The 13,529-nt window shown below is 35.1% G+C and overlaps 2 protein-coding genes across 5 annotated transcripts in view; both read left to right on the forward strand.

Annotated features, from left to right (window-relative positions):
- Positions 1 to 13,529, forward strand: part of LOC136033658 (sodium/glucose cotransporter 1-like) — a 120,194-nt gene that overhangs the window by 77,940 nt on the left and 28,725 nt on the right. For all 4 annotated transcript variants that reach the window (XM_065714486.1, XM_065714483.1, XM_065714484.1 and 1 more), the window contains 3 exons: positions 1,987 to 2,195; positions 10,252 to 10,495; positions 13,067 to 13,217. In XM_065714486.1, coding sequence (XP_065570558.1) covers positions 1,987 to 2,195; positions 10,252 to 10,495; positions 13,067 to 13,217 — 604 coding nt within the window. The remainder of the gene's footprint in view (positions 1 to 1,986; positions 2,196 to 10,251; positions 10,496 to 13,066; positions 13,218 to 13,529) is intronic.
- The window catches only part of LOC136033659 (alpha-aminoadipic semialdehyde dehydrogenase-like), a 372,653-nt gene that overhangs the window by 28,633 nt on the left and 330,491 nt on the right, over positions 1 to 13,529 (forward strand). The gene's annotated exons all lie outside the window — the stretch shown is intronic.

A 13,529-nucleotide genomic window follows, 5' to 3' on the forward strand; every position in this document is an offset into this window, starting at 1 on the left:
AAGAGCGAGGTATTTATCTCCTCCTAAATACCTCACTCTTTATGCTAAAGTATTTTTAGAACCCCTCATATGCGTAATAATCTCTGTTCGTTATAAGTTTCAATGCTACTCTTTACTTTCAATTGAAAAAACTTTTCCATGTTTATTTTTTTTTTTATAGTAATTTTAGAAAATTCTGCGTCCTTTTCATTGAATTTCTGTTCCCTCATGACATATTTCTCCAAGGAAAGATCCTCCCACATAGCCCCCTCCCCTCAACCCCACCCCCAAGACCAAAAAAAAATCCCCTGAAAACGACTATACACTTGCCAATAACCATTATTATATGTAAACACTGGTCGAAGTTTGTAACTTGCAGCCCCTCCCCCAGGGACTGTGAGGGAGTAAGTCATTCCCAAAGACATAGTTATTATGGTTTTTGACTATGCGGAACAAAATGGCTATCTCAAAATTTTGATCTGTTGACTTTAGAGAAAAAATGAGCGTGGGAGGGGGCGTAGGTGCCCTCCAATTTTTTTGGTCACTTAAAAAGGGCACTAAAACTTTTCATTTCCTTTAGAATAAGCCCTCTTGCGACATTCTAGGACCACTTGGTCGATACGATGACCCCTGGAACAAAAACCCAAAAACAAACAAACAAATAAACACGCACCCGTGATTTGTCTTCTGGCAAAAAGTACGAAATTCCACATTTTTGTAGATAGGAGCTTGAAAATTTTACTATAGGGTTCTCTGATACGCCGAATTCGATGGTGTCATTTTTGTTAAGATTATGTGACTTTTACTGGGTGTTTTCCCCTATTTTCTAAAATAAGGCAAATTTTTTCAGGCTCGTAACTTTGGATTACAAAGCCTAAATTTGATGAAACTTATATATTTAAAATCAGCATGAAAATCTAATTCTTTTGATGTATATTTTAGCATCAAAATTCCGTTTTTTAGAGTTTCGTTTACTATTGAGACGGGTCGCTCCTTACTACAGTTCGTTACCACGAACTGTTTGATTAGCTCTATGACTATTTACCTTGGTTCTGTACACTTGCCAATAACCATTATTATATGTAAACACTGGTCGAAGTTTGTAACTTGCAGCCCCTCCCCCAGGGACTGTGGGGGAGTAAGTCATTCCCAAAGACATAGTTATTATGGTTTTTGACTATGCGGAACAAAATGGCTATCTCAAAATTTTGATCTGTTGACTTTGGAGAAAAAATGAGCGTGGGAGGGGGCGTAGGTGCCCTCCAATTTTTTTGGTCACTTAAAAAGGGCACTAGAACTTTTCATTTCCTTTAGAATAAGCCCTCTTGTGACATTCTAGGACCACTTGGTCGATACGATGACCCCTGGAACAAAAACCCAAAAACAAGCAAACAAATAACCACGCACCCGTGATTTGTCTTCTGGCAAAAAATACGAAATTCCACATTTTTGTAGATAGGAGCTTGAAAATTTTACTATAGAGTTCTCTGATACGCCGAATGCGATGGTGTCATTTTTGTTAAGATTCTGTGACTTTTAGTGGGTGTTTTCCCCTATTTTCTAAAATAAGGCAATTTTTTCAGGCTCGTAACTTTTGATGACAAAGCCTAAATTTGATGAAACTTATATATTTAAAATCAGCATGAAAATCTAATTCTTTTGATGTATATTTTAGCATCAAAGTTCCGTTTTTTAGAGTTTCGTTTACTATTGAGACGGGTCGCTCCTTACTACAGTTCGTTACCACGAACTGTTTGATTAGCTCTATGACTATTTACCTTGGTTCTACTGCCCTAGCAATGATGTATAGGCGGTTAATAGATAGACATATCTATTGACAAATGAACTAACCTCCTTTTCATACAATTCTAATAAGGGAGGAATTAATGCCATATTTGCTTCTCGCTCAATTGGACTACCTTTCGTGGCTTTTTCTACAATTAGCCATGACTTGATGCCCAAAACTATTCCATTTTAATTCAAAAAATAAGTTTTTCTAAATATTAGGTTTTGCTGAGGTTGGTGGCTATAACAAGATGATCGAAGGCTTTTTTAACGCATTTCCTCAAAACATCAGCAACTTGGAATGTGCCAGAATTCCAGATTACTCAATGCATTTACTTCGAGATCCATTACCTGGAAAATCTGACTTACCGTGGACAGGAGTTGTTTTTGGACTTACCATCTCGTCCATTTGGTATTGGTGTTCTGATCAGGTAAATTGAAACTATATCTTGCGTTTTCGACCATTTGTTTTCGACCATTTTCGACATTTTCTTTTTGTAAATAAAGAGCTTAAATCAGGGCCAGAGTAGTCTTCTTTACGAGGGTTTTTAAGAGAGGGTTTCCTTGGATAAGGAAAGGCTGATGCCTGAAGTATTATGCTGTATTCATAGTATATACTGTATGCTGTAAACAATTTAACTTACCAAAGATCTGGGAAAAACCAAATTTTCTGAGAAGCAACCAAAATTAAACGGGCAAAAGAGATGAAATAAATACTTCATAAAGGAAAAGAATACATCATACGAATTAAGAATACTCGTCGGTAATCAATTTAGGTCTTTGGTCTCTGAAACTATCTGGGTTACCTTTTTCAGTCGAGTTCAAAGAAGAAGAAGAATTTAAAGAAGAAGTCGAGTTTACCTTTTTAGCCTTTTTAAAGAAGAAGTAGATAAAATTAAACGAGACAGTTATGTTAGTCACCGTCTTCCTGTTGATTGTATTCTAAGAAGGCATCAGAAGGGAATAACGAAACATTCTAAAAGCTAGACTGAGCAATAATACTGTTGCTCTTTTACTTTTTATTTTATTCATTTATTCGCTTACTATTCTTTCATTTGTTCTTTTATGCATAGTTTTACCATAATTTTATGGAAAAGCTAAAACCCCAAAAGCCAGACGGCAATGTTTTGTGTTTTATCAGATGGTAGTGTTTTATGGACAAGTCCCAAAGCCTACTCAGTAAAATAGTGGGCTCAATTAAAGTTTAACACGCCCTTATCTTCAGATTGAAGTTGAGATTTGCAATTACTGACATTAAGAGCTGAATATTTTTATATATTTGAATATTTTAATTTTATTTTTTGGGGGGAGGGCTCTACAAAATCTAGTTTTTATTGTGCTGACAAATTTTGGTACCTATTATTTATACCTTGTGGGGCGTTGTCCCATAACGATCGATGTTCTTGTTTCAATATTGAAATCTTAAAATAATTAATTTAGTTTCCCAAAATTGAGTCAGTTAAATGAATTGATTGGTTTAATTGATAGTCTATTGGCTTGCACCTGTATTCTATGGTGTTGTCATTTTTCTCTATTTGTTATTTTTTATTTCTCTCTTCTATTAATTCTAACATTTATTCGTTTAATGAGTTGAAGTGAGTGCCTGGCAACGCAAAAAGAAATAATTGCACTATTTAGTGTACTTAATGCTAAAATGATTAAATTTGGTATTGTTGACTGAAATCATTGCAATGTTATGCTTCACTATTTTCTCGCTATTTAGATTCTAAAAAAGATAAAATAGTTTCTCAGTATTTTCAGGATTTTATCAATATGCGAACTTCCTACGCAACAAAATAAAAAACAAAGACATCAAAAACAGTTTATTATGGTCTTGTTAATTGTGATTACTTAGTAAGATAAATTAACAATATTAGATGTGTAATATCATTAAAACAATATATATATATATATATATATATATATATATATATATATATATATATATATATATATATATATATATATATATATATATATATATATATATATATATACTAGCTGTTGGGATGGCGCTTCGCGCCACACCAACACCTAGTTGGTGGGGCGCTTCGCGCCCCCCAAGCCCCCCCGCGCGCGTAAGTCGTTACGCGCCATATTAGTTACGCGCCATTGTAGTTGTGTCCCTGTGTCCCACCTGTGAATAGAGATAGATATAAATATATGTTTTTAACTACGTAAAACATGCGAATATACAACATTCTTCGCTGTCCCATTGTCTGTGCATATAAATAGATTGTCAGGATTACTGACTCTTGAACATGCAACATATAATTTTCATGGGAAAAACAATCCGTATTCAGATCTATACCTCATTATTCTAATGATGTGTCCCTGTGTCCCGGTCGTCATTTATATTCCCTGTGTCCCGGTCGTCATTTGTGTCCCGGTGTCCCAGTTTGTAATTTCTCTTTGAGTGTCCCGGTCGTCATTTATATTCTCTGTGTCCCGGTGTCCCGGTCGTCATTTGTGTCCCGGTGTCCCGGTCTGTAATTTCTATTCGAACAATCCCTGTGTCTATATCCCGCCTGTGCCCCCGGCGTCCCCGTTGTAGTTGTGTCCCTGTGTCCCGGTCGTCATTTATATTCCCTGTGTCCCGGTCGTGATTTGTGTCCGGGTGTCCCAGTCTGTAATTTCTCTTTGAGGTAAATGACGACAACTAATTTCATGACGTCAGTCAACACAGAAACATGACGTCACCTGATCCACAGACAGACAGACAACTTATTTTTATATATATATAGATATATATATATATATATATATATATATATATATATATATATATATATATATATATATATATATATATATATATATATATATATATATGTATATAAGGATTTCAATTTTTTCTTTTGGGGGAAGGGGTAGAGTTAAGATTGACTTGTATCCAAATTAAGATTGATTTGTATCCCTTATCAGTTGTTTTATTAGTATGAGGTGTAATGGATATGAGCAGGGTAGTCTTCCCTGGTTGTTTTCCAGACTATTGCATGATGTAATAATTCCGTTTTATTCAGTTAATGATACTTGGGTAGAAATGACAGATTTCCGTAAAATTTCCAAAAAATAACCAAATTTCTATTCGAACATCCTTAACTCGTTAATGAAACGGTTTTATTGCGTCATCTGATTGCCCGGAAAAGCTCAGGATAGCCCCCAAGGGGGAGATTGCCCTGCATAATCTTTTATAGGCCTAGCCTACCTTATTCTACAGGCTTTAATTCACGAATATGGAGGGGGGTAATGTATTTTTCGAAATTTAGGGGGAAGTAAATTTGTTGTTTTTTATTTTCTATTTCATTTGACTTAAATAATGAAATTAAGATTCAGAATGATTGGAGGGCAACTAGCCCCCTCCACTCTCTGACACATTCCATTCCCCAAACATGTCCGATCAAAATTTTGAGACAACCATTGTTCACAATAGTACAAAGAACGTATAACAATGTCTTCAGGGTAAACACAATCCCCGAGATTCCAAGGGCAACGGTTGTAAGTTATGCCCTGGGGCATACTTTTATGGTTTTTATGGAGCGCCTGGTCGTACATGGTGCTCATAAGATTGTGCTCGGATGGTCCTCATAAGATTGGAAGTCGGAATTTCTAGTGCCCTTTTGAAGAGTCAAAAATAAATTGGAGGCATCATCCCCCCACGTCTATCATTCCCCAAAACATATATGTCAACCTCCCAACACTCCTAATGGCAAGGGCTGTAAGTTAGGCAATTCTTACGTCGTTTATTTATAGTATATGTTATTGAGAAAAGTATGCCGGTTTGAACTTTCAAACAGTTCGTGGTAACGAACTGTAGTAAGGAGCGACCCGGCTCAATAGTAACCAAAACTCTAAAAAATGGAATTTTGATACCAATAGCTACATCAAAAGAATCGTATTTTAATGCTGATTTTAAATATATAAGTTTCATCAAGTTTAGTCTTACCCATCAAAAGTTACGACCTGAGAAAATTTGCCTTATTTTAGAAAATAGGGGGAAAACACCCCCTAAAAGTCATAGAATCTTAACGAAAATCACACCATCAGATTCAGCGTATCAGAAAACCTTGATGTAGAAGTTCCAAGCTCCTATCTACAAAAATGTGGAATTTTGTATTTTTTGCCAGAAGGCAGATCACGGATGCGTGTTTATTTGTTTGTTTGTTTGTTTGTTTTTTTTTTCCCCAGGGGTGATCATATCGACCCAGTGGTCCTAGAATCTTGCGAGAGGGAGAGAATCTCATTCTAACGGAAATGAGAAGTTCTAGTGCCCTTTTTAAGTGACCAAAAAAATTGGAGGGCACCTAGGCCCCTCCCACGCTAATTATTTTCCCAAAGTCAACGGATCAAAATTCTGAAATAGCCATTTTATTCAGCGTAGTCGAAAAACCTTATAACTATGTCTATGGGGACGACTTACTCCCCCACAGTCCCCGTAGGAGGGGCTACAAGTTACAAACTTTGACCAGTGCTTAGGCCTACATATGGTAATGCTTATTGGGAAGTGTACAGACGTTTTCAGGAGATTTTTCGGTTGGGGGAGGGGTTGACAAGAGGGGGATATGTTGGGGAAACTTTCTATCGAGGAATTTGTCATGGGGGAAGAAAATTGCCATGAAGGGAGTGCAGGATTTTCTAGCATTATTTAAAGAAAAAACAATGAAAAAATAAATATGAAAAGTTTTTTCAACTGGAAGTAAGGAGCAGCATTAAAACTTAAAACGAACAGAAATTATTACGCATATGAGGGGCTCACCTCCTCCAAATACCTCGCTCTTTACGCTAAAGTATTTTTAGTGATTTCAACTATTTATTCTACGGCTTTTGTGATTCAGGGGTCATTCTTAATGAATTGGGACAAATTTTAATCTTTAGTGTAAAGAGCGAGGTACTGACGAGGGGGTGAACCCCTCATATATGTAATAAAAACATGAGATTACAAAAGTTCCTTATGTAAGCTAATTTATAAGTTACGTTTATCTGTTACTAATAAAAACATTCGGAAAGAAATAAAAGTTCTAGTTGCCTTTTTAAGTAACCAAAAAATCGCAGGGCAACTAGGCTTCCTCCACTGTTCCTTTTTTCTCATAATCATTCGATCAAAACTATGAGAAAGCCATTTAGCCAAAAAAAAATTGCAAATTTTGTGTTTATTATTCCTCTGCGGAGAGCCAAAATCAAAACATGCATTGATTCAAAAACGTTCAGAAATTAAATAAAAAAACAAGTTTTTTTAGCAGAAAGTAAGGAGCGACATTAAAACTTAAAACGAACAGAAATTACTTCGTATATGAAAGGGGCTGCTTCCTCATCAACGCCCCGCTCTTTACGCTAAAGTTTTTTATTGTTTTAAAAAGCAGAGTTGACAGAAAGAGTCAAACTTTAGCGTAAAGAGCGGGGCGTTGATGAGGTAGCAACCCCTTTCATATACGAAGTAATTTCCGTTCGTTTTAATATCTAATGTCGCTCCTTACTTTCAGCTAAAAAAAACTTGTTTTTTTATTTAATACTTTCCAAAAGACGAAGGGCATTTAGGTAAGCCTTTAAGAGAATTTTGAGGGGCAGGTTGAACTAAATCGAAATACATTATGTGTATATGGATTCTCAAAAGGACTTAAGTAGGATTGACTAAGCATATTAATTCGAAACTTTCAGGAAATGATAATGGACTAACCAAAAATGCAATATTTACATGCTACCACTACTACTACAACTACAACCACTACTACTACCACACTACTCCATTTACATTATTCAGGGTAAATTTGAGCTAAATCAGAATATGCTTTGTACATGTACATTGTCAAAAGAGTGTATCTCAAGAACTGATTTGGATATTAAGTCGGAATTTTCAAAGAATGCTTAAAGGGGAATATCAATTGACCAAAAAGTAATATATGCAAACTACCACTAATTCTATAGTTACTGCTACATTTACTACTACTACTACTTCAACTGCTATTTTTATTGTAACTACTCGTAAGGCTAAGAGCATTGAGATGAAAATTTCAAGAACTCTATGGACATAGAGGCTGTCAATAGAACATATCAGCAATGTCATAGCAATGGCTAATTGTACTAAGTAGAAACTTCCAGGGCTTGATGAGAGGGATGTTCTACTGACCAAAATGACATACGTTAATACTAATCCTCCTGCCAGTATTGCCGCTATTACTATTAATACTACTGGCTGTAATACCAATACTTCTACTGAGACTACTATTACGACTATGCCTCAGAGTTAAGAAGGTGAAATTTTCAAAGAATTTTAAGGGAGGAAGGTGAACTGAATCACAACACGTCGTCTGTTTGCAGGTTACAAAAAATGCTAACAGGGCTTGTTGTGGGGGAAGTTGAACTAGCCAAAAATAAATATTAGTATCCTAATACTATTGCTTCTACTCATACTACTACTACTGCTACTATTATTACTACTCCTGCTATTACTACTGTTGCTATTAAAACTAAGGGTATTAGGGCGAATTTTTTTTTTATATATTGAAACTGTATGGAACTAAATCGAAGCACACAGGCTGCCTAGAGGGCGTATCAGCAATAAAAAGCATAATATAGTTATGTAAACTGGAGTAACTTTTTTAAGATTAAAAAAATGATTTGTGAATTGAAAACATGATAATTCCTGAAAATTTTAAGTAAAATAATTTTATTTCATTTCTCAGTTCAAAGTTATAATTGTCTCCTGGTTCCGAATTCTTTATGGCTTGACTGCTAAAGTGCGTGTCTCTGTAAGGTGAGCTATACTTCCATAGAAAAGAAAAATCATTTTTTTTTTTTATTTCAATTTTCAGATCAGAATCTCTAAATTAGCATGGATAGGAGCCCCCTCGCCCTCTCAAGATGAGAACATAATTTGTACTTTAATGAAAAAATATTTTTTTATTTTTTTTGCACTTTTTTACTTTAATAAATAAAAAATCACTAAAAGCTTAAGGAATAATATTTAATAAACTTATAATCCACAGTCACTTATTTATTTTTTTTTTTTTTAGTAAGGTGCAAATTATGTTCTGATCATGGGAAGGCATGGAGGTTTTCCGTTAATTTTTGCTCGTTTTGAGTTCGACTCTGTCATTTCTTGTAATTACTATTCGTTTTGAGCTTCATTTGTCTATTAGTAGTGATTCGTGGTGGTTTTATGCTTGGAAGATTATTTGACTTTATTTATGCTCGTTTTTGCTTTAATAGAGCTCTACTTTTTGTTGAAAAGCTTGTTTTTCGGAAAATTATTTTTTTAAATTAATGGCTCAATATGAAGAGAGGGGATTAATTCACGAAAATTTAGGAGGAGGTACAACATTGCTTTTTCAGAATCTAGGAAAAGGGTGTCACAGGTTGTTATTTAATCCTTTTTTGTCGATGAAAATACAGAAAAAAAGAGTATTTCAATGAAAACACAACAAAAGCTATTCTGTCAAATAAAGGGAAGAAGGGATAAAAATTGGGCAATTCTCCCCCTCCCCCTCTGAATGACACCCCCTGAATATGACTTAACTTAATGATGTTGAACACTATAGAATGCTTGGGTTTTCTTAAAATCGATCAAATGTTAAATATTTATGGATTTTATAGAGCTTTTCCTTTTTTGTGGAATTGAACCCCATCTCCCCTTCAAATGCCTTTTGATGTTGATTCTGGCTTTCTGACCTTCTGACCATTATCAGGAAAGTGTTCCGATAATTGATTCTTATCCAGTTTAGTAAATGCAAGCTTGTCATTCAAGGAAGTTTTTTGGTGACAGAAATTGAGGCCCCCCCACCCCAAAAAAACAACCCCTAGCATACAATGCTCTAAGATCATAGAAGTATAGTTGGTTCGAAGAATAGAGAAATATGTTCTGTGCACTTATTTAGGGTACCCGGAAGTTGATAACTTGTCAACTACTTAGGCATCTCAATATAAATCAAGTCGTATAATAGTACAAGTCAAACTTATAATAACATAAATTACTATGGAGGAATAAGTGAAGCCTGGAAGTGAAGAAAACAAAACAAAAAATCCAAATTAAAATCAACAAAATTCACCAGAAATAACTATGAATGTCTGTTTCCTCCACCCATTTTCTCTGACAAAAACTGGTATAAATATTATACCACACTATATTAAATATAGTATATAAATACTATATTTTTTTCGATTTGGGTCCCATTTACCATCCACGCTATTTTTTTCAATTTTGACTTATAATATGACTTCTCTGCCTGTTTTGGGTCGCAATATAGCACTTTACGAATCTTTGAAAATTTTGTAATTTTGAAAATAGTTTCTGCATTAAATATAGAAAAATAGGTGAAACCATTAAATATAGGGTCAAACCCCACCCCTTGGTGCATATGGGCCTGGGTGAATGGGTCATATTACAATTTAACTGTTAATTTTTGGATATACTTGATTGTTGACTATTAATCCCCGTGAGAATCGGGGACGGGAAACCACATTCCAAGAACATTTCAAATGTATTTTCCTTAGGTGATTGTACAGCGTTGTCTTGCATCAAAGAATATGACTCATGCCAAAGGAGGTTGCATTTTAGCTGGCTATTTAAAAGTTCTGCCGCTCTTTTTGATGGTGTTTCCTGGAATGATTTCCCGGATTCTAAATGCTGACACCGTTGCCTGTAATGATCCAGATGAATGTTACAGAATCTGCCAAAGTCGTTATGGCTGTACCAATACTGCTTACCCTGAATTGGTAATCAAATATATGCCCGTTGGTATGTACCTTCTATCCTTAGAAAAAGAGATATTTAATATGTAAAAGCATTCGTTTTCATCGTAACCCGAAATTTAAGGTTTTGAGCTTTGAAAAAGTAGAGAACGGCTCGTAGCCTATGCGAGTCTAATTTTTGGCGGGTTTTCAGGTGTAGGTTTACATTTGTGAAACAGCACTGAAACTGATGAAATTTGCGAATAATTTGCAAAAATATACGTAAAATCATTAATATTACGAAGGAAGAATCTAGATCCAAAGACGTTTCGTAGAATACATACCTCGATCAAGACGTAGTTGACTCACGAACATCCACAAAAGGAATTAAAACCCTTTCTGCTTTCCTCTAAAATGTACTTTTTAGTTCTTTTACTTTTATTTTTTACTTTCTTAGTCCTTATCTTTTTTTAGTTTCTTAAATTCACCATCATCAACTGCACAACTAGAGAATATGTGAAAGGAAGGAGATAAAGTGACAATTATTTAAAATTCATCACTTAAAAATTTTCGAGGTTTAGGTGACTCTGCAGCAGGGGCATCATTTTCCATGGGGCAGGGGGCAACTAGCCCTCCAGATCGAATTTTACCCCCTCGACCTCAGTTTGCACCCCCAGCTGAGATTTAGTTTCTGCAAAAAATCTCGTCAAAACTAAGATAAGCCTGCATAATTCAGGAATCCACAGATACAGGTCAGTTTTCTTCAGTATATCTTTGCCTTTATGATAATAAATGGATCATTGTTCAATTTTCACTGTCATTTTTACCTGATTTGGGAAAACTGGCTCCAAATTTGCCCCCCCCCTCCCCCAGGATTTTGACAAAACTATGCCACTGCTTTGCAGTCATTTGTAAGCACTACTTTCGCATAAACGACCTAACAAAAGAAAAAATGCACTGTCATTGGGGATGAGTTACAGGCACTGAGAGTTGCATGAGCTTCACAACTCTGGGTAAAAGTATTCATCCCAAAATTTTGGTCGATCGAATTATTTTGTCCCGATCTTCATCTTCTGCTGAAGTAGACGGGGAATCTCGCCTCATATGTCCTGTTGCTGCTACGACCTAGTCCCTGATTTGGTAGGAGCAAGTTCAATAGAAGACGCGGGACTCAGTTAGATTTTAGTGGGTTCTATTCTGCTTTTTTCTTCTGTCACGACATAGTCGAGAAACGAAGTGATGGAGCAACGCGCTAAATCTCTGTCTATAATGGTCGCGTTTTCCATGCATTGCAGAGTTCAAAAAGTTAACTCTTGTGAAGAGAATTATATTGGTCTTAGGACTTACACAACATATCTTTTCATTTCACAGTTCCTTCTTAAAGTCCTTAAAGGGCTCAAAACAACCCATATTAGCCAAAAATTTAAAAACTTGGTTCTATAAAAAAAACTGTCTAGTGAGAAAAATCGCCATTTGTAGCTAAATCACGAACGGCAATTATGATTTTAATTAGTCTTAATAATAGAACATTATTATGAAAATACAGTTGCGGGAATTTTTAAAAAGAGGTGAAAACCCTACAAAATGATGTCAGTTTTTGTTTTGACGTCATTTTCAAGCGGTTTAATGCTCTTTCTAAAAATTCCCATAACTATGTTACTGAAAGTGTTTGTCCCATAGATTTCATAATTTATTTTTAAATTTGCACATACTTTTCGAATGGACGGGAACTGAAAAAGAACAGACCTAAAGTGCTGAGGACAGTGAAAATATTATTTGATAGTTTAAATGTATAAGCGAAAACAAACACAACCACATATATCTTTAATTATTAGGAACACTTGGGAACTCAATTTTTAATAACAAAGACCTCGATGTGACGTTATACAGTTTTTGGTAGCAACGTGTTTCAAATATAGAAATAATGAAACATGGGTGAAAATCAGCAAGAAAATAAGCTGAAAATGGCCTCAAAAGAAGATTAGCTTTCCTTAGAAGGAGAGCCGCTTCTAGGCATGGTGATGCCCCTAGAAAAATTTACAGCGCCCCCTCCCGCCTCAAATATAAGCAGAAAAAGCGAATCAAAGGTCAAAGTTTGATCGAAGTGGGTAACCCCCCAGCTGCGATGCTCGAGGTTGCTGGTCGGGTTCTCCCACCGCTATTTGAACGGCTCTGCTTGGAATATTTAGTCGTCTCTTTGAATCGACTGATTGTTAATCTCTGAAACTTTATGGATGAAAACCGTTGTTAATTCTAAATAAAAATAAATGAAAAAAAAAAAGACAATTACAGTTTATTTATTTTTGGAGTTCATTCTGTAGAACTGAAGAAAATATGGCTCAAAAACTTATACTCAAAAAATATTAAAAATTGCAATTTTAGGTATAAATAGACCTAACATGAATCCAGGAGAAAAAAAATGTTCAAATTTTGAATTTTGATGTCCGCGGTGTTTTAATATTTTTACAGTAAGCTTTTTTATTGACAGTAAAGAACTACATTAAAACAAAAAAAAGAAATGTATTTTTTTAGTTTTACTGCAGCTCTTGATTTGCATGAAAAAAAGTTTGGATAATCAGCCAATATAACTGCAAAAAATTTGAGAAATTGTTTGGTAAAAAATGGTTCTTCTTCTAAGGTCTACGAGGCATGATGCTAGCTGTGATGTTGGCTGCCCTGATGAGTTCATTAACTTCAGTATTCAATTCCAGTTCAACAATCTTCACAATCGACATCTGGACTAGAATAAGAAAAGCTGCATCAGACATCGAATTGCTTATTGTAGGAAGGTAACTTTCATGCTAGGTCTAACTTACTCTAGTAGAGCTCTTCACTTTTAAAGAGGTCGTAACAAGCAAGAAGCAGGTCTTGATAATAGTAGCCGAAATTTTTAAAAAGGAATTTTGATATTGACATAGAATATCAATGAGTCGGCTTTCTTTGTTGATTCTAAATGTATGAGGTTCGTTAAGTTTAAAGTTACCGAACAAAAACTTCGAGCATGAAAAATTTCCCTTGTTTTTTGAAAAAAAAGGAAAATCAGCTCAAAAGAGCTAGAGAGCAGTTAGATAGTGTTAAATTAGAATTAGATAAGAGGCTAG

This window comes from Artemia franciscana, chromosome 12, assembly GCF_032884065.1.
Source record: "Artemia franciscana chromosome 12, ASM3288406v1, whole genome shotgun sequence".
NCBI lineage: Eukaryota > Metazoa > Arthropoda > Branchiopoda > Anostraca > Artemiidae > Artemia > Artemia franciscana.